Genomic DNA, 22259 nt, shown 5'->3' with positions numbered 1-22259 from the left:
AGAAACTATTAAGGTAACTTAACGGAAATAAGATGTGGCATCAAGTCATTAGGATATCCAACATAATTTCTCATTTTAACTTGAAATTGTAGCTGGCTGTGTAGAACAGATACCGAATTGTGCAGAGGAACGTAAAGCTATGCTTGAAGTAAATCTGCAAGGGCTATTTCATTTACATTTGACAATGAGAAAATTCCGAAAGTGCCAGGTCTTTTCCAAAGACAAAAAACATTGCAAAGCACTACGATAACTAGATAAAAGACTGTACAACTATAACTGATGCATTTGTGTGATAAAATTCAACTACCTACAATAATTTCGTCTCTTGCAGAGTAATTCCTGGTTGAACACATAAATTTGCTAATATAGGGCAGTGGTAGTGTAGCACTCTCGAGAGTTTCTTACCAAGACAGATTAAATGAGAAGCGTTGTTCTTATCTTGATAGTGGCTTTCAGCACACTTGTCACAGGATTCTGAAGTATAACCATCTCTGCATTCACATATACCTTCCCCACTGCGACTGCCTTCCCCCTGAAAATAACTGACTCAATTCACATGATGCTCTCGATGATAACTTCTTTATGAAAAGGGGGAGGGGTGCTACAAATGCCATAATTTTCTTGCTCACTTAGCATAATTGAATCTGATATAACGTACATCTCAATGTACATCAGAAGCAGATCTATACACAAATAACACAATTACATTTTTTCACAATGGAAGCTGTCTCTGTAGAGGGAATATAAAATCGTTTGACTTTTTACGCACTATAAATGTTAGTGCTAGCCTCACACGACACAAACTTACTACGTGAAGAAAGAACAAATAATAGTGCAAGTAAATTCAATAACGACATGATTCTGTTACCTTGCAGTTGCCATTATTTGAGCAAGGGTTCTTTGCTCCGCCAGGGCATTCTGATGAGACACGAATAAATGAAATTTTGAAATATGCTTAAAACTCAAATAATCTTAAAGCACTTCATATTTTTCAAGAAGACAGAGCAGTATAGCACCTGTACATTTTGGTCCAAATGTTCCACTTGGACAGCAAACTAGACAATAAGAAATCAATCATTAACTATGACTAAATAATAATTACTCTTATCGCTATTGATTGAAGAAATTTTATGCAGGGTCAAATACCTTTTATTGTATCAATGCATAACCAAGGCTGTAAGGGAACATTTTTTGATTTCCTAAAACGTACATCGATCATTAATACAGCAATAAATCTCATGAATACAACACATAAATTGTTTACGAAACATCAAAGATGATGCATGTTAATAATATACAAGACAACTTACTGCTTAAACCACCAATGCTCTAAATTATCTTCATGTTCTTCTACCATCGAATGACACTGAAATTAATGTTGGATAAATTCAATAAGTAAGTGCACATTTACATAGATATTGGGTCTTCCCACAGATACACTCTTTAGCAGTAGAAACACCCCAGCGGCCAGTCGAGCATTATGGACACTGGTTCTAAAATATTTGAGACATCTTAACAATAAGGATTTTCTTGCAAAGGCACGCTTGAGCAATACACACAAAATACACAAAAAATCTCAAGCAGTAAGAGTCCCTCTGGCTTTAGTGTCACTGTTACTCTATTGGTAAAAACGCGCAAGGATTTGGGACATCTATACATTTGGCAGCCTAGCAGTAGGGAGATCCTAGCAGGACACCTGTGCAGTACGGGAGTTACCTGTAGGGACACTGTTATATAATAAGTAATCCTCTCCTATACATAAGATTTACAAAAAAATAGGTAAGCAGAACACACGTGGAAGCAGCCCTGAATCCCCAACAAGATGTAAACTGACATTTCCAATTGCTTGCAATGCTTGCATTGGTATGACATCTTGAGTTGTTTGGTTTAGACTATCAGTGAAACAGATCTGGGTTATTGCTTTCATATAGTTAGAGCATTACAAATCTCATTACTCGGTAAGTTTCCATTAACATGTTCTTGTTGGAAGCAGATAAAACTACATCATGTAAGTTTTTTGTTTATATGGACATCCAGTCCAAACATAGAGTTCAATAATAAAGATAGATGCCAATGGGTCAGTCAATCCACCGTTTTCTACTTTCTGGCAATATGGCATAATGGTTGGCCAGCGTACAGGCTACGCACAAAAATGAAAACATTTTGTAGTGCCTGCTACCTGTAATAATTATACCTCAGTAGATGAACATAAACTTTCTATAATATCAACAAGTCTTGTTTCACTATAAAACAACAATAAAAAATTAATTTCAAGTATAGTTATTTGAAATTTTGGTTGACCTGCCAATAATGGTAATGCTTGTTGCTTTTGTTGCATGCTTCAAAGTCATCGCTTGCAAGATGGAACCTGGATATTGAAATGGGCTAAGCTTAATCCTTCTAAAGGTTAAATCTAAATTTGTGGGAGCAAGAACATAAAAGTTACAAAAGAAAGAAGTCCTACGTATTCTTCTTTTAAAATGATGTTTTGAAACTATTCAATTGAAAAGAGTCACACTTGATCAGTGGACAGTGGTATTCCTATACGTGAAATTTGGTCGTGCTATGCAAATTTTCCATGCATCAACACAATAAAACCAATAGATTTCTAATGAAAAGAATAATGGTAATGTTCTGAAATTCAAATAGCATGGCTGAAATTTGTGGTCTTCGTTACGTTACTGATCTTGAATTGAATGTTTTATTTTACCATTTTCCATAAGACAAAAACAATAGAAACGATAAAAACAATTCATCAACAATCCATTGGATTTTCTAATCACACTCCATCCTAGTTTGTCTCTAATACCACAATTTTATATAGTTGCACTGTTAAAACTTCACAACCACACATTGTATTTTACATAATGCACATTAAGCACAAATAGACTTCAGGTTTTTCATACCTGTCTGCCCAGCTTCCCAAACGCGTTTCTTCCCAATCCGTGTTGCCCCCTCCAAAATTGTGCCCCGACGTCCTCTCCATCCCCTGTCAACATCAAGGAGACAGTTAAAGGGCAGTAGTAGTTGTTTGCGTTAGAAACTAAAAATTGCAATTTGACGGAAATCGATGCATACCTCTTTAAATTTCTTAGCTATATCTTTGCACGTTTCGCACTTTTTCTGTTCACATAATGAGGGCGACAGAAACAAAAGAAATGCGAAAGCGAAGTACATTTTACTAGCCGTAACAACCAAATTGGTTCACCGGAAGTAAGCTTTTTGAGCACAATGCGGGAAATTTGGTCGACAAATCCGAAATTCTTCCACAAATAAACAAAATAAAACACACTCATATACGCTTAGGGAAGGCACGAAAAATATCCATCCAAAACAAACGTGGCATTTTCAATTCAAATCTCCTCATTCTATGCATAAAACGCCGCTAAAAACTACCAGTCACAACGTACAGGAAATGATTGCGATAAAAACGACTGAGAACGAAATGAGAAATAGCACAAGCTATTTATAAACAAATCTTTAACAGTGTAGAAATCACTGAATACATCGTTTATTTACTTGCAAAATGTAAAGATCAGTCTCAAAATGTAATACAGCTCAGATCAAGTCGAAATACATCATGCAGGGTAAAATGCTAGTAAAAAGTTACAAACACAAGATGATTGCTTCTTAAATTCTCCCAAGCCACTCTGTAATACTTGTATCGACGTGGTGAGTTTTCACTACGTTGACTCCCACTGACCAATAAAATCATTCCACGTCCATCACGTGTCTCATATCCACCAATCACATGCGGCCACGAGCTGATACGCGTCGCATTTTGGACGCTGGTTGGTAAATTTTGTACATGTGCTTTTCAAAATACTAAGCATTTTACGTTGTATGTGTTCATCAATTGACTATCGAGGAGTGCCAAGCATTTGAATTGCGCGATAGTGTTACGTGTAATTCAACGTTTGAAAATGAAAAAACTGTTATATGTTTTTGGGCTTTGTCTAGTTTTGCTTTAACTTGTGAGTATGAATGCATTATTTCAATTTTAAATTTGATGTTTATACTATATTACTGCCGGAAGTGTAGCGAAATGCAGTACTATTAGATAATTTTCGTCTGCAAAATGCACCATATGGAAGACTTTAAAGCAGGACTTTTGCAAAAGAGTATTTCGTTGATTTTTAGATTGAAAACGAAGCGTTTTTATCCACTTTCAGTAACTTTTAATGTGATGAGCTCAAAATATATGCGTAGTGTTTTTGATTGGAGATAAACAAATTTCAAGGGGCCTTGGAAAACTTTGATCTAAGCACAAACCAAACAGATAATTTTTGTATTTCTTCGAGTCGTTCTTGTTCATGAACTAGCTGGGGGCATGTATATTTTACAGTGACGTGCATTGTACGTGAGAATTTAAAAGGACCGTTGGCCATAGACTCAAAGTAAAGCTCGTAGTTAAGTATTTTAGCGAGAACGTCGTCAATATTTATGCACCTGCTATGAAAGTCTTGAATTTACTTGATAATAAAAGATATACTTTCACATTCAAATAAGCACAAATTGGCTGGAAACGCAAAATTCGTGACAGAAGATTAATTTCAAGTTCTGTGGACAGGAATTGAACCCAGATCATTGGAGGTCATGTTCAATGACCATTCAATTGAGCTACCAGTTCATTTGATGGATTGTCAAATTTTTTTTATCTACTTATTAGCAACAGGATGAGTACATTCTGCTTAAAACAAATCATATGGTGTCTGTGGGATTTGAACAAAGGGTGATTTATGGTCAACCTGACTAATGATGCAAAAAGAGAGAATGTTTTTTCAAGAAATACAACCTGGTTAAAAAATGCAGACTTAGTGAAATTGATTATTGGTGTTATTTGATTAGGAAATGTGTCTTTCACCTTTGTAGCTCAATGTCGTGCAGATGAAAATACAGCAAAGCAAGACGAGGCTGAGCCTGAACCTTCGACTGTTGAGGAAGACATTGGCAAGAGCCGAGATGGATCAAAGACTGATGATGAAACTGTTCAGAGGGAAGAGGAAGCCATCAAACTTGATGGGTTGAATGTTGCACAGATGAAAGAACTTCGTGAAAGGCAGAGAAGCATGCTTTCCAAGCCGAAGTCAGTCGCATGATGAAACTGATTATCAACTCATTGTATCGCAACAAGGAGGTCAGTCCAGAGAAGAGACTTTTTGAGTTTTGAGTTTTGATGAGCAGAATGTCTCAGTTCATGAAAAGTTTTTCAAATTGAGTTTTTCATCCTATAAAACAAGCTTTCTGTTTTTAGATTTTCCTCAGGGAACTTATCTCAAATGCATCCGATGCCTTGGATAAGATTCGCTTTTTGTCACTCACGGACAAGTCTGCATTGGCTGCCACTGAAGAAATGTCCATCAAGATAAAAGCAGATAAGGACAACAATGTGTTGCATGTAACTGACACAGGTATTGGAATGACAAAAGAAGAACTGGTGAAGAATCTTGGTACCATTGCAAAGTCAGGAACAAGCGAGTTTTTATCCAAGTTACAGGTAGGAATTGCTAAAAATAATTCGTCAGGTAGATTGTTCTTTGAACGCTTTGAACTTGTTAAATGACCAATAGATACTGCACGTTAGCTTGTGCTAACTATTGAGGGTAGGATTGTGCTAACTCTTCTCTGAACAGTCTGGTATCTTGAAACCAGGCTTAACATTCCAAGATTGCAAATTTTCACACTTGTCTTCATCATACTTGTGTCCTAGGATTCTCAGGCAGACAGCGCGAAATCCAGCGATTTGATTGGCCAGTTTGGTGTTGGTTTTACTCGTCGTTCTTGGTTGCAGATCGAGTCATTGTAACAAGCAAACATAACGATGATAAACAGTATGTCTGGGAATCGGATGCTGCCTCGTTTAGCGTCACCGAAGATCCGCGTGGTGATACGTTGAAACGCGGTACGACCATAAGGTATGAAGATTGCACTGAGAATGTTTGTCATGGAACCATATCACAGTTCTTGAGTAACACATGCTAGCTTTATTGAGAGACGATCATTCATCATTACACTGTAGTTGAATGAATGAATGAATGAATGATCAGTTTGCTTTTCATTACTCGCGATAATTAGGCATGTATGAAAGAAATGATTTTTGATTTTTGTACCAAGCGCTGAAACCAGTTCCTTTTTCAAGAAATGATTTTCTTTCTATTTTGAGTCGTGTTTTTCCATTGACCATATTTCTGTTCTAGCATGTTCTATTCCGTCCTTTTCCGTTTTGTTCATTTGTGTTCTTATAAATTATAATTCATTTAGCTTGCATCTGAAAGAGGAAGCTCGCAGTTTCCTCGAGGAACACACGATCAAAGATTTAGTGAAGAAATACAGTCAGTTCATCAACTTCAACATCTATCTTTGGACGAGCAAGACCGAAACGGTCGAAGAGCCGATCGAAGAGGAAGCTGAACCGGAGAAAAAAGACGAAGAGAAGGCAGACGAAGAGAAAAAAGACGATGAAAAAAAAGACGATGAAAAGAAAGATGACGAAAAGAAAGATGACGAAGAAGCAGAAGTTGAAGAGGCAGAAGAAGACAAAGACAAAGAAAAGAAACCGAAAACCAAGAAGGTATGTTGACCAGGTCCTTGCTCCTCGATCGTTAGCTAGGCGGTCTCCAACTTTATCTTAAAGTTTTTTTTTAATTTAACTACAAGTAAAATTAATCTCGTTCCGTCTTGTCTTGCAGGTGGAAAAAACAACTTGGGATTGGGAATTGATGAATGACACAAAACCAATTTGGTTACGTAAGCCAAAAGAAGTGAGCGACGAAGATTACAGTAACTTCTATAAGTCATTCAGCAAGGTAAATAGCATTACATTTGATGTTGTGAGGGACGATTGTAGGGTCGATTTAAATAAACACTTTGAAATACATCGCTTCAGAGAAAACTGTTTTCTTTTTCAATCAAACTTTATCAAAACAATTTAGCTCGGCGAAGTATGATATCAATTCCAAGCAATTTTAACGATCGAAAGGACTTCTCTTCGAAAAATATAGCTCCTAGCTTCGATTTACAAACTGACGAGAGTTCGTTCTTTTTTGTTAATTCTAGGACAGCGATGATCCACTAGCAAAGGTTCACTTCGTTGCCGAAGGAGAAGTCACATTCCGATCCATCCTGTTTGTCCCAAAGACTTCCCCCGGTGGTATGTTCAACGATTACGGCAAGCATACAGACCACATCAAATTGTACGTGCGCCGCGTCTTTATCACGGACGATTTTCAAGAGATGATGCCGAAATACCTTGGATTCGTAAAAGGCGTCGTTGATTCGGACGATCTTCCTTTGAACGTTTCCCGAGAAACGCTCCAGCAACATAAACTGCTTAAAGTCATCCGCAAGAAGTTGGTGAGAAAGGTACTGGATATGTTCAAGAAAATGTCAAAGGACGACTACATCGAGAAATTCTGGAAGGAGTACAGTACAAAGTATGAACGACTTTAGTTGTTTTGTTGTTACGTTACTTGAAGCGATTATACATAATATAAATCATTGTATATAATCCTTAGGATTTATATTATGTATAATCTCTGATGATTTCTTGAAAGCTGTTCTTCCAATCAATGTCGTCGTTCTAAAACCCTTCCACTGTGAATTTTTATAAATCATTCAACCAATTCTCGGAGTTAACTAATAGTTTAAAAGCGCATCTCTGAATCGCTGCATTCTCTGATTCGATGTTCTTTTTAGTGTGAAGCTTGGTGTAATCGAGGATCACTCGAACAGAACGCGTCTTGCAAAACTGTTGCGTTTCCAGAGCTCCAACAGCAAGACCGATTACACGAGTCTTGCTGAATATCTTGAGAGAATGAAGGAGAAGCAAGAAGTCATATACTTCATGGCGGGCGGTTCACGTGAGGAGGTATGCAAGCATCTCGAAATTATCGACATCATCAAAAAAAGACTATAATATGTTCAATAGCCAGTTCACAAAATCGTGTGGCGTAATCATCCAAACAGGGAGACCTTTTTCCATGTTTCACGCACTCATCTTGTTCTTTTCTACGTAGGTGGAGAAATCTCCATTCGTGGAACGGTTATTGAGGAAAGGTTACGAGGTCTTGTATCTTATTGAGCCGGTCGATGAATACTGCATACAAAGTCTACCCGAGTTCGAAGGCAAGAAGTTCCAGAATGTCGCGAAGGAAGGATTGAACATCGAGCAATCCGAGAAAGCAAAGAAGAAATTCGAAGAACTGGAAAAGACCTACGAACCTTTGTTGAAATGGATGAAGGATGACGGACTGAAGGATCTAATCGAGAAGGCAGTGCTCTCTCAGCGTTTAACAGATTCTCCCATGGCTTTAGTTGCAAGCAGCTACGGATGGTCCGGTAACATGGAGAGAATAATGAGATCTCAGGCGTACGCAAAAGCCAAAGATCCCTCTCAAGAGTAAGTAGGAACGCACGTGTTTCTGAGTGAAATGCCCCTCCCTCCTTCCCAATCGCTTTTTGCCATAAAATGTTCTCACCAAAGTTACTGTTTTAACTTATCCTTGTCAAAAAGCAATAACCTTTTTTGTCTAACAGCAACATTTTCGAACAGTTGTTATGTAAACATTTACAAGGAGCAGAGAGGATTCTTTTCCAATAAAGTGTCCGCTTTCAAAATTTTGGTTTTATTCAGTAAATGATGACCTTCATTATTCCCACTTTTATTTTGACCAGTTATTACGCCAACCAAAAGAAGACATTGGAGGTGAATCCGAGACATCCGCTGATCAAGAAACTCTTGGACCTGGTGGAGAAAGACGCTTCTGATCAATCTGCAAAAGATTTATCTCGTTTGATGTTCGAAACTGCAAATATGCGATCTGGTTATCAACTTAAGGTAGTTTTTGATGAATGTCATTTGCTTAGCATTGAAAAGCCTCGAACATGGTTCTTTAAGCGCTTGTAAGGATTCTAGATTTTGCGCGACTCAAGTCTAAAGTCTGTCTGTTTTCATTCCTTCAGGATTCCTCTGATTTTGCTTCGCGTATCGAGCGCATGCTTAAATTAAGCATGCAAATGGACCCCGATGCCAAACCTGAAGTAGATGAGGAAGATGAAGAGCAGGAGGCCGATGAAAGTAAAGAGGTCGAAGCAGAAAGCGAGGAAAGCGATGAGAAATCGACTGATTCTGAAGGAGAGGTGATAAAGGTGAAGAGACGACGGAAACGGATACAACTAAAGATGAACCGGAAAAAACGGAAGAAACTGCCGAGGAGAGCGGTAGCGCTGGCGAAGATGAAACAGTCGATGAGGTACACGTGAATTCAAAGCTATAACACGTACATTGTTGGTTTTTTAAATTATGAAAATGATTTTTCTTGTGGGGTTTAACCTGTGTTCTTTCATTGTTATATAGACAAAGAAAAAGACAGAGTTATAAACACTGTCCACGGTGAATAGGATAAGATCTAGTGAAGATGAAAAACATTTAAATTATTTCTTCGATAGCAACTTCCCGATCTCGTGACTCTCAATGTTTTCGATAGCACAAATGATGTGGAAGACACAACCTAGTCGTCGAAAAATTTTAAGAGCGATTCTTTAATAAGTGTGAACGCATATCATCGTTTCAACCGTTACGTGTGTATGGATGTTTACTGTTTTATTTTATTTGAACGTTTGAAACCTTCAGTAAATGAAACGTGTTAACGAAACTGATGCGTTTCGTGTGTCTTCAATATTTGCAGTACGTTTCATGTGCTGGAAATGCGCTATTGTATACGTTTGAAATTAAAATAAGTTGATAATTTGTAATAAATAGAGCACTTGACTTTGGTTTCGTGTCATGAACGACGATATTGACTAACGAGTGACATTAATAATAAAGTAAATGGTTTGAACCCGGGAGTATCTTTACATGTTTGTAAATGTGGATCGTCCAGGTTGGTAAAGTCCTGAGAAGGACTGTTTTTGTTGTTGTTGACTGACGTTTCGAAAGCCTTAGCGGTACTCATCTTCAGAGTCAAAAAAAAATTGAACTCATTTTTGACTCTGAAGATGACTACCGCTAAGGTTGTCGAAACGTCAGTCAACAACAACAAAAACAGTCCTCAGGACTATACCAACCTGGACGATCTACATTTACAAAGAGATTAATGACATTTACGAAAATCGTCTTTTGTTGAAGAACTTTTCGATACTATATGTCCATATTTCTGCTCACTTGTAATTATGCAAGGATATAAACTGTTTCTAAAGATAAATACAACTCAAGTTTTAAATAAGAAAGAGAAGGAATCGGGTATGATTTTAGCGGCATTATACAGCCTTCCACATAGGAAGAAACATGTTTATTTGACCATAATGGTCTTCGAAGCAACCTTCATGACCACTTACAAGCAATGAGCACGTAAATAATCAGTTTAGAACATTCTTGATATCGTATTTAGCCAATTTATACATGTAAACAAGACCACCACCCATTGCTCGCTTGCATGTTAGACGGTGAAAGGACATTAACTGCTTCAGTTCATCACATGGCAGATCTATACATGCAGGAAAATTTATCACAAAACAGTTCTAAATTCCTCGAGTATCTCCAGTATAGTCTTTCAAAGACCTTCGATTTATTTCAATTTTCTTTTCTCTTTTTTTGTATCAAATAGAAACAATCGCTTCAACTTGTTCTCTTTGAAAATTGTTTATTAAAATGACAAATTACTATGCGTGAATTAAGAGAATAGATTTCTGTTTGGATCATTGCCTGCAATACGATTTTGTACAAATGAGAATGCTATTTGAATTATTATACAATTATTTCAATTATTGCGATTTATCATTAATCACTCGATGGCGACCATCGACATTTTATTGTAAAGAATCTGCATTCAAATCGTTGCTACTAAATGACGAACGAATTACGCAGTGCATAGTGGCATAGCCACGTGTTTGAGAATTTCATGTTCCTTCCGCATTTCGAAAGCTGTTTTTCCCTACGCTATCCAAATACAACTACCAAAATGCTTTTCGAACGTCTCATATCGAGTAAAAACTTCAAGGGCATCGTGGTAGCTATATTCAGCAAAAGGAAACCTAGTTATTAAGTGGCAAAAACAAAATCATAAAAATCAAAAGATTTGCCATCTTGTGTTCCGCGTTAAAAGCGGCAAATCTTTCGATGGTTCAACGGTTCTGTTTTCAAAGAGCGAGCTCTCTGAACTACGAAAAAAAAGATAACTAAATGCTACGTCTTATCTGTGTCATCTTTGAAATCTTTCAATGTTTCCATGGTTTGATTTTTCGTCAACATGTCCATGTCCTACGTGGGGAAAGATAAACAAATCACACGTAAGTACCCCAATCAATACCTTTTGGGATTGTTGAGAGGAATCTATTTCATTAATGTCACAACTTGATACGTCAAAAGGCCATTAGATGTATAGATGTCATAGTATAGTGAATATACAGTATAGCCTCTCCACTCAATTTTTTCGTGCCACGCATATCCTATTACGCACGAGATAACCATGGTGGCAGCTAGTCTATTGCTTTTTTTGGCCAACAGGAATGATGAAATGGCAAACGGCAACCAGCAATCTAATTAAATATGCTGCAGCCAGTTGCACACGAAGTGGACCAACTGTATATTCCCTATACTGTGGTAGATGTATCGGACTGGCCTGGAAATGTCCGACAGCGCAGGCACCGGGAAACTTTTCACTGAATTTCACCGAATGCAGGAAATATTTTCACACAGAGCATTTTCGAGAATGTACAGTAGATTTCGAAGAGGTGTATATCAAAACGTAAGGCAGATCTGACCATTTTGCAAAATGAACAATTCCATCAAACAATTCCAATGCCTTAACCAGGAACTACTAACTGAGATTTGCAGCTACTAACTTTGTTTTGAATAGATATCAATTAAAAATTCTCAGCAAATTCTTTATAATTTCCTGCCAGGAAGTGCAATACATATCCAAGCCTGACTTTCATGTAACTCAAACCAATAATCTACTGCTAATAGATCGGTTCCGTTGTGTCCAAAAGACGCTAATGGCCCCGTTTTGATTGAGAGCAATTAAACCACCTCGACTATCAAATAAAAAAAGGTTTTGCTATCGAAAGTACCTTCTGCATTTCAATATTTTTCATCAACGTTTCCTCCAACATTCGCTGAAGTTTCTTGTTTATATCCTTCAACATGACCTCCTGTTTCCCCATGTTAAATGTCCCTTTCATTCGCGATTTGAAGTTTGATTCATGTGGACTAGAAATGTCTTTGCCTCCATCTGCAAAGACGAAGAGAAATGTACATGAACTTTCACAGACAAACATGATAGAGAAGTTGCAATCAAAGCAAAAAATCTTTAGAGTTGTACAAACTATGAAAACAAACCGATCTTCGCCTCCATGGCGTAATGTTGAATGACAGCCGCCTTCCTCATCAAATCTTCGGCCATTGCTGATGAATTTTCCTCGAGATGACGAACCTTAATATTTGATAAAACAGCTATACTTCGAAAGTCATTCTCAATGTCAACGCTAAAAATACAACTTTTCCTTTTCAAAAACATGCTCAAATTACGTCATCCAAATTTAAGCTCCCCCCCCCCTACTTTCCTACTTTCTTGGTTGTCCTTAACCATGCTTTATGTTGCTTTATTTTACCATATCTTGGTCAGTTTTCATCAAGTTTCAGGTTCACAGTTAAAATTATACACAAGAAATTTCAACGAGGGAGTTTTTAGAGTGAAAAAAATGAAAATTCTGTCAATTGTATATTAGTAGTATAGGCTCAAAAAGTCTCCAAAACAATACCAACCCGCTCTTCGAGTTGCCATTTCTGCTGCTGTAAGTCAGCCACGCGAGAAATGAGATCGAGAGTTTCGTCACTGACGCTCGCCACTTTAAATGGGGAGTCTGGACTAGGTTCTTTTGATATATCCTGAGAATCGTTCGTGACGGAAGATCCGCTGAGCATCGACGAGTCTCTGCAAGAAAATCAAGATGTTACAACAAAAAATTGTTGTAATTATGTCCCCAATTGCCTGCGAAATCCTCAAGTTTATGACGTCAAAACTATATACTCATACCCACTATTCCGTCGCGCATTTTCTCTGCTAACATTTCCATCGTAAAGCTTCTCGAAATCTGAAATCAAGCTCGTAAATATAAACTCGTACATTGGATTTATTCACTAAATTTTACTTGCCGATAGTCGACAAAAGAATTAATATTTTAAATCGAGCTGATATCATATTTGAGCGCAGCGCCAATGTATAAGAGAGTAAGTACGAAATGCATTCTTATCACGTTTTAGTCAATGATATAGAACCCAGTGTTCGAGATGTCTAAGTACCGTGTCAAGATGATGCAAGGCGCCATCTTGAAAGGTGGCAAAAAGCTAAACTCAAAATGAAAAATAAGTTAAAACAAAGTTTAAAAAACCTATCCTATCAAATATTCAAAAATCAAACCTAGACTATCAAATTTGCGACTCTATATCAACTCAGGAAAAGCAGATATTAGTCGTAAATATCGTCAGTTTGAGTTTGCCTCACTCACTATACTACTATACAATATCGGAGGAGTCAGGTATCTAGTAGACTGGGTTCTAGGTCATTGGTTTTAGTTCATGAAAGCGACAATAACGTACTTTCTCGAGCTCTGTTCTCTGAACAAGCTTCCTGCAGTCTCTGCTGCAGCTGCTCCGATTTCTTTCGCTCGATCTTCAATTGTCTTTTCAAATCCTTCACAAGTTGATCCCTTTCTTCCCTGCTATCACATTTTCGACGTCTTTGTCTTTGATTTCTTGTTTGAATTTCTCTAACAGATTTTGTTGCTCCAGTTTCTCAGCTTTGATTACATCAAGTTTCTCGTTCAACTCCTAATGTAGTAACAGAAAAACTTCATCAAGACATCTTAGGCTTTCTACACATTAATTAAAATAATCCAATAAAGACTGGACAATAAAGATGATGGCATGTGGATCACATCTGATTCTTATCAGGCAGAAATTAGTGTAAAAGGCCGTTGAAGGTTATTTAATCAGCTCAACTTTATGAACAATTGCCACACTTGTAGTGTCCTCAGAGGGACGTCTTTCATGGCTTCGTAAGATGTCCATGAAAAACGAATCGGATGCCATAGACATGCCGCCGTCTTTTGTGACGGTCAATCGATTCTCACCTCTACTTCCACCGCATGTTTCGCTAACGCTTCGCTCAATTGAATTTCACTTTCTTTGGTTAGTTCTTCGACTTTTTCCGCGTAATTTTTTTTCTCGTCACTCAACATTTCCTGCAGAAAAAGCGGCGAGGAGTGAGACATAATGACTGTTGATTTTTGGTCAACGTCAAAAACAAAATAATTGTATGTTGCAACAACAAACATAACACTGAAAATCTCATCTCATCTCATTTTACAGCACCTCAGTTTCCGTCAACCGTCTTTCAAACCATCCACTCTTGCTTTCCATCGAGGTCAGTTGCGTTGTGATGTCTGCAAGCTGTTGTTGAGATTCTGCCAGGTCTTTCTTTAATTTCTATTAACGAAAAGTGCTTGAACCTAGTATGACTAAAAACATAAATCATCGCAGGAGGATAGTAAGGTTTTAAAGTCATCCATCGTATTTTTCTTATACTTTGCATACTTTCATCGTATGCTTCGCATCGTCCTTAAAAGTATTATTTTTTCTGAGGAAAATAAAATCCATCCATTACATGCACCTTGCCACATTCTTCCACGGGAATACACCATGAAAATGCATGGAGGTGTTGATAACTAACTTCAAAATATGCACCTTTTCTCCTTGAAGCTGAGCCTTTAAATCATCGATCGTTTTCTACAAAAAAGTTACAAAGCAAATTCTTCAATTTCATTCATCTCTTTTAAGGATTGTAGGCTTTCGTGCGAAAACAAATTACATTTTAATGTGCACTGTGGCAATCTGAGAGAATTTAATGCTACCTTGAACTCGTCTTCACTGCTTTTGGCATCCTCCTTAAAACTTGTTTCTAACTTTTCTAGTTGTTCTTTATGTTCAGTAACAAGCTTCTGCTGCTCGATGGCCAACTCATCCAGCATCTGCTTTCGTTTCTCAGCCAACTAAAACAGTAAAATAGAATCGTCACACATCAGTCGGTCGTTTTTGTTGAACAACAAAATGGAAGACGCAAGTCTGTGGCTGAGCAACAGAATAAATCTCATTTATACACAAGGAATTGAACTAAAAACTGGAATTGTACTATTAAGTACGCATGAACACACTTCTACACGAGTGTCTGGAGGAAAAGTCTTGTATTTTAGCTAACTGTATTAACGAATCCACTTTTGGCCGAGTTAGGAAAGATTGGGGATGGTTGAATTGCTGGCTTAAATTTTCGGAAGAAGGTAGCCTTCCAGTTATATTCAGTTCATTGTTGACGCCATATATTGCTTTCTTAATACTAAATTCACGTAGTTCCTCTTATATGGAGATAGAGCGAGAATAATGTATTAAAGGTCAAGATTTACGATCAAAATTATGCCGGAGAACTTTATAAATTGAAGATCTTGAAATGTCATCGTTTTACGTTGTAGAAATTACTGATATCGAGCCTGTTACTTTCACTATAAAACTTTACTTGCGTGCCCTCTGTGAGACCATTCCATTACCTTAGCAGAATCGTTGGCTTGTTGTATATATTGTTGGTGATCGTTCATAGTTTCATCGGCCTGTCTTCGCAAATGTTCGTAACTCAATTTGGATTCCTTTTGGAACGGGAATATTCGATGAATATATGTGCATATCACTGATCTCTACTGACAAAAAGGCCTCGAAATTATTAGAAAAAGGCGGGTAAACAACTCCTTCTCGTAGCCTCGAGTTTTGAGACATACGACCCTCCACAGTCCACAAGTAAGAGTTTTTAAAGCAATTTGAAGGGGGGGAGTCAAATAATTATTGTGAGAAGATCCAATCCATGTTTTTGAGGACGAACTGGGCAGCAATAAAATAAAACTATGCAAATAATTTGAATGAAATGTAACGCTAATTGTATAGAGCTCAGTGATTCCTATGCACGATTAGTGTAGACCATTGAACAAAAATACTTGGAACGCAACCTGTAATACAAATCCCTAATAATTTTTTGAAGCTGTGATTTTACCCCAGACAAGCGCGTGTAGCAACAATTATTACTCCGCGAGAGAATCTCGAAACACTATACACGCGTGTCTGGGGTGAAAACTCGCGTGCCTGATGTAATATTCGGCTTCAGTTATTTGCTTCAGGTAGCGTTCCATGTATTTTAGTTCAATGGTATAGACTGAGCAGAGTTTTTTTTACAGCGATTTACCCCCAGTTCATCTTTCAATTTCTCCTTTTCCGCTTTCAAGTTGGCTTCTCTGCGTTCGCAATCCTTTGTTTTCTCCTGCAGAGCCAGTAGCATGGCCTGTAAATGAAGGAGCAGCCGCGCATGTCAATGCAGTCGTATATACGCTACTACGGTTCAAAGATGTTCAGTAAAAGTAATAGTGAAGTTCGCAAAGAGTGATGGGTAATTTTCAAACCTTCTGATCTTCAGTTTCGACGCGATAAGATTCACATGCCTGTCACAAAAAGCAAACATGGAAAGGACTTAGCAACGTCGAAACTAATTAAAGGCTACATTCCACTTTCAACAAGTTAACACGAAGTATGTGTAGTATCGCTTCCGCTGAGCAGTGTAACATAAAAACGTGACACAAAATACTTTAAAAAGTATCGAAGGAAGCTGTTAAATCATAAAAATATCAAATTGCGTTGAAAAAAATTGCAGTCAAATAATGACAAACTGCGACTTTTCACAAAAAGCAGCATCACACGGTAAGCTTAAAGTCTAGCATTTAATACCCAATTGTACCTGATCAACAAATCATAAAATACACCAATTGTCAACCTTACATTTTAAGGAATTTACATGATATAGATATATTATTATTGATAGATAAAGATACAACTTGTCAGGGACTAAGATTCATTCAATATAAGATTTCTAGAAACTTAAGATAATTCAATAATTACGTTTATCGCTTAACTAATCAGAAACTCCTTTGCTTTTGCATCTACTCAATCAAATACAACTTTATGAAATAGCCCTTTATGGTCGCGATTATGGATAAAGATTCGTAGCATATAATACGCCTGTCTAGGATAATGTGCATCAAAATACGTATCTCTACATCATGTTTTGTTGTAGTTTCTCATGGAAACAGGATTGTCTGACGACTCTCTCGGGCCTGCTAAGGGTCGTTGCATTTCAGTCCCCCTAACTTGACATCGTGCGGATGAACTGAAACGGGAGAGGGAGAGACGATGTCGAGCAAGCAAGAATCAATTACATTGAACGGACTCAATTGAAAAAGAATGAAAGCTGGAAAAGATCGAGAATTTTTTTCGTCTAAATTACGAGAAACGTATTTTGATGTTCCAGCCTGAGAAAACAGGCAAACTAAACCAGATATCTAGAACCCAATCCCCTTAATGTCTACCTACCATGTCAAGGTGAGGCAAGGACGCCATCTTAAACGCTGGCAGAAAGCAAAACTCAAAATGAAAAACAAGCTAAAAGAAGTTTTAAAAACCTAATCCTATCAAACATTATAAATATCAAACCAAGACTATCAACTTTGCAACTGTATATCAACTCAGGAAAAGCAGATTTTAGTCTTAAAGGTTTTTCAGTTTTGCCACCTTTCAAGATGGCGGCTTGCCTCACTAGTAATTATAGAATTTCGACAGAGTCATATATCTAGTAGTTTGGGTTCTAGGTCATAGAACTAAACGCATTATAATCTTATAGACTAAACAAGAGAACTTAAGGAAAGGCTTTGCAGTGAAAACATTAACAAATGAGACAAGTTCATTAAACGTACCTCCTGCAAAGACTGCAATTGTTCCGATAACGATATGTTTTCGATTCTATAAGAGAAAACAGACAGGGATAAACACATATATTCAGACAGGCACGACGATCGACTAAATTCTAAAGTCAAAAACGAAAATTTATTAACTCGGCATCGAAACTGCAATGTAGGATTATTCCAATAATTCAGTCTATAGTGCATATGGAGTTTTTGTGATGTGCAAGTTACAGAATTTAGGAACAATCCTACTCTGATTTACATTCTTTACAGTTCATAGTTTCACATGTTAACATGCACACAATGATGTTTAAAAGAAAGTCGATAACAATTTTAAAAGATCTTTTATACTTATGAAAATGAAAAAAATTGTGTCAAATTCACTTTTTGAAATGATCGCGGAAATTGCTATGCATTGGACCCAGACTTCGCACAACACGTATTCAGAGTGCTACCTATTTGCCTTCATGAAACAACACAAACCTGACATTATCTAACTCTTGAACGGTTTCCTCGACATTAGATGAAGCCTGCGAGAGGAGTTAAAATATATAATAAATATTATGTCAGTAAATTTGGCTGCAGTTGCAAGATGGTCGGCGAATATTTGATGCGAATACCTGATTTTCTTGTACCAGTAATCTTTCTTTTAATTCGTTTATCTTTGTTTCAGACGTTTGTTGAAGGTCCGTAAGCTCCTAAGAACATGGAAGCAAAATTTCGTGCCAAATACACACTGGGAGCTGGGAAAACACTTTCCTACAAACAAAAAGAAAACATGCACGATTCTCATAAAACCTACCTTCTTGACAGCATCTAAGGTTTTCCTAAAATGTTCGACCTGTTGAGTAAGATTCTAAAACACATCAAGGTACAAAAAACTTCCATGAAAATCAAATAAACATCATTTGTATGCTGAAAAGCAGCGGTCACATATAGCACAACAAAATGATCAAAATTAAAGCTTTTAATTCCTTATAAAGAGATACCTTGATTTCGTTCGAGTGCGCAAGTTTTAAATCTTCGATGATTTTTCTTTAAAAGAAAAAGCATTCTTTTGATTAGAAATGTAAGGTCAGATTGCTTGCGCGTGGCTTTCTCGAAGCAGCCGATAAGTTTGCTAAACGGATTCATCAAACATTTTCTTACCGATTGTCGTTGAACAAATTTTCCTTCTCGTTTTGCAACTGAACGAAACTGCAAGCAAAATAGTTTCTCAACAGCCGTCGTGACAAAACTCCGTGGGGAACTATTTTCGTCAGGGGGTGTTGATGTAACAACCATTCAAAAAAATACAAACGAAAACGAAAATCTTTACCTTTCCTGTTTCTTCTTCGCTTTCTCTGTCAGCTAAAACGTACGCTATTAACTACTTGACGTGTTCAATAAATCATTTTACACATTCATAATTCAATCTTTCAAACTGACCTTTGCAACCTCACCCTCAAGAGACGAGATTTCTTTTCTTAAATTGGCCTATGGTGATAAACAAAATAATGACTTTCCTTTGTACATCAAATGAACAAAATGCGGGCGTAATTTCTTCATGAGCACAAGCCAAAATAAACTTAGCATGCAAGTGCAAATAAGTTCATGAAAAGACGGGAGAAAGGTGTTGATGCGAGCATTTAGATGAAAAATTTGTCCTCAAAATGTTCCCCTTTTTCTCCTGAAATTAAATGCACAAAAAAATTTCGTTTTGTTACTACTTAGTCAAATTCTGAGCTTAAAAGGAAAAAAATTTGATTGAAATTCATTAGCTAAATTGCATGCTGGCCGAGAAGATTAAAACTCGGCTCTTTGAAAACGATGATCTAAGTCCCAACGTACGTCTGAGGCTGTCAATTGTTCCTCCAGGATTTTTTTCTCTTCTCTTTCCGTAGCCAATTGCAACTGAATTTCTATCGAAGTCATAAAATCGAGAGTTATTTGTTTGTATGCATCCATTCGAAACACTTTCTTCACAACAATAAAGACGTAAAACTATCGACAAACCTTACTTACCGACAAGCTGAGCTGTTGAATTGCCGTTAGCCTTAAAGAAAACAAAGATTTGGCTGATGAAAATATACGTGGACATTCGAAACCCTTTATTATACGTATATACAAAGTATAAAAAACGGGTTCGAAGATCAAGAAAAGTGTTGAAAAATCACGAAAAAGAAGTGCCATGTTCAAAATAAGTGTACAAAATCGTCAAAACGTCCCCATCAACAAAGTAAGATGCAGTTGACTTTTAGGGGGGAGGGGGCGCAAACTTCTCAACCTTTTCGTAAAACGCACATCAACAAGGAAATAATGGTAAAGCCAGGCCAAAGTGGACAATTACTGCTTACGTTTTCACGATCTCCAAATGATTTTAGTAAGTTTAATTGTTTACATGACTCCATTAGTCGATCAGTAAACTAAATGAAGCTGCCAAAAAACCGAAGCTGTCAAGATACAATCATTTTCGTGTTCCTAAGTCGGAGAAGCTAGTAGAATGTTTTTTCAAGACATTTCATGTACGACATGCAGGAATCGTACAGCAGATATGGCCGAAAATTTCATTGTTTAAAGTCACACATGGAGATACGCAGTACAAATTTCCTGCAAACGCAATGTCTTAATGCTTGGAATCACCCCAAAACTACACAAAATAGATAGTCTAGCACCGCACAAGCTGAAAGTTTGCGTTGCTCAACGCGTACATAGTTCAACAAATACTACAAACCTCAATTGATGTTCCAGAAGAGTTGCTGAAATTCAAAACATCGGCTGTAAACAAAGATGTAGAAAGAAAAATGTAAAAATACGCCAATCGAATGAGCTTAGAATGGATTACTTAAAGCATCGATTAATATTGTTAAATGTTTTTACGACTACTTCACTCAGTATTCGTATTTCGTAAGCTACCACACAGTGAAATTCAGGAGTATATTGTTAGAAATGCTATAGGATACATGAGATAACCGCATCAATACTCGTACGTAAATACTTGACAATGCATTAAAATACGCAAGACAAAATACATTAAAAACAATACATAAGAGTACAAAAGGGTGTATAAGAGTACAAGAGAAAGCTACACTACAGAACATACATGGAAACAACAAAGAAGAAGAAGTGTAAAAACTAAACGGTAATACAAAACATTAGAATATATATACGTACATGATTTCATGAAAATGCAAGAGATTATACGAGTATAAAATAAAGGAAAGAAACGTTAAAATACAAAAATATATATATACGAATACGATACAGGAGAATGCTTTGCGTTAGAACAAAAAAATGCCAGATGAAAACACGAGAACAAATAAGGAAACTGTTCGATACAGCAGAATACACAAGAAAAAATGATAAAAAATACAGGGAAAAACAAATCCATTTACAAAGTGAATGCATCAATCACCTTTCTCCTTCAAAAATGACATAACTTCGCTTTCAATAGACTTCTTCAGTTCCTCAAGATTATCTTGCACCGAAGGTTCCTCATCACCTATAGGATCTGACGTTTCCACTGATTCATCATTATCCACAGCGGTCCCCTCTTGTCTGATGCTCTTACGAAATGCTTCAAATGTCTCATTTAATTTATCGATAAGTCGCCCGAAATCTTGCTTAAATCTAGTTCACGTGTCTTATCAAGAGCATTAGAGTTGGCCAAAACATCTCCTTCGGCCGAATCGCTATTGTTGTCGGTTTGCTGTTCGCTGACTTGGCGGCTTTTCTGAAGAACAGCATTCTCGGCTTTGAGCCGTCTTATCTCAGCTTCGTAAGTCGAACCACCGTCGCCTTCTTTTCCCGACTTGAGGTTCTTTATTTCGTTGAGTAATTTTTGGTTTTCTTCTTCGATCTAAATGAATAATCACAAGACGAAAAGTTGTCAATTAGTAAGTGTTGAAGGAATATTATCGGTAGTCACAATGGCAGGCGAAATAGTTAAGCTATTGTTATTATTCGCGACGCAAATCACAACTAAGTATGGAACAAATGTATCGATAGATTTTTAGAAAACCATTTTGAAAGTCAACAAAAAAATTTTTCAAGAATGATTTTCAACTGGTTAACACAGACCGTACAATTTTATGCTAGGATGACTAGAGGCAAAGACATAAAGAATAGGTGCAAAATGAAAAATCGCGAAACTGGATGTGGCAATAATTGGTTGAATATAATCTTCCCTTACCCTCGTAACCTCTTCATGTAATGTTCTATTTTGCAATTTAAAATTTTCCTCGTGATCCTACAAAAAATCGTCTTCCATCAAACAACAAGAATCATTGGAAACAAAAAGATAACACAGATGTATCAGACGTAACACAATTTCTCATCGAACAAGAATCATTTTGCACAAAAGATAACATAGACATAAGTTACACAGATATGTCAGAGGTAACACAGTTTTTCATCAAACAAGAATCATTTAACACAATAGTAACACGGATGTA

The 22259-nt window shown here is 37.0% G+C and overlaps 2 protein-coding genes across 2 annotated transcripts; one reads left to right on the top strand and one right to left on the bottom strand.

Annotated features, from left to right (window-relative positions):
- Positions 1 to 32: 32 nt before the first annotated feature.
- LOC124435197 (endoplasmin-like) lies at positions 33 to 9769 on the top strand. The gene is given in 16 exon segments (XM_046985142.1): positions 33 to 44; positions 3017 to 3026; positions 3831 to 3974; positions 4873 to 5058; positions 5061 to 5137; positions 5255 to 5497; positions 5711 to 5768; positions 5771 to 5915; positions 6262 to 6571; positions 6690 to 6806; positions 7057 to 7433; positions 7696 to 7867; positions 8016 to 8398; positions 8674 to 8836; positions 8962 to 9251; positions 9356 to 9769. Coding segments are annotated over 16 exon segments (2727 nt in total). The 3' UTR covers positions 9396 to 9769.
- Positions 9770 to 10623: 854 nt separating this feature from the next.
- Positions 10624 to 21457, bottom strand: LOC124435725 (GRIP1-associated protein 1-like). The gene is given in 26 exon segments (XM_046985698.1): positions 10624 to 11257; positions 12070 to 12230; positions 12338 to 12431; positions 12764 to 12932; positions 13035 to 13092; positions 13598 to 13708; positions 13711 to 13828; positions 14131 to 14241; positions 14372 to 14485; positions 14744 to 14785; positions 14911 to 15048; positions 15598 to 15693; positions 16281 to 16376; positions 16495 to 16533; positions 17839 to 17884; positions 18310 to 18356; positions 18447 to 18524; positions 18629 to 18682; positions 18816 to 18861; positions 18976 to 19023; positions 19145 to 19176; positions 19255 to 19302; positions 19657 to 19727; positions 19831 to 19861; positions 20540 to 20583; positions 21221 to 21457. Coding segments are annotated over 26 exon segments (1989 nt in total). The 5' UTR covers positions 21243 to 21457; the 3' UTR covers positions 10624 to 11182.
- Between the last annotated feature and the right edge of the window lie 802 nt (positions 21458 to 22259).

Source organism: Xenia sp. Carnegie-2017, unplaced genomic scaffold (genome assembly GCF_021976095.1).
Source record: "Xenia sp. Carnegie-2017 unplaced genomic scaffold, XeniaSp_v1 HiC_scaffold_14, whole genome shotgun sequence".
Lineage (NCBI taxonomy): Eukaryota > Metazoa > Cnidaria > Anthozoa > Malacalcyonacea > Xeniidae > Xenia > Xenia sp. Carnegie-2017.
Note: the sequence above shows the minus strand (reverse complement) of the source record. Positions and strands in the feature narration are given on the sequence as shown.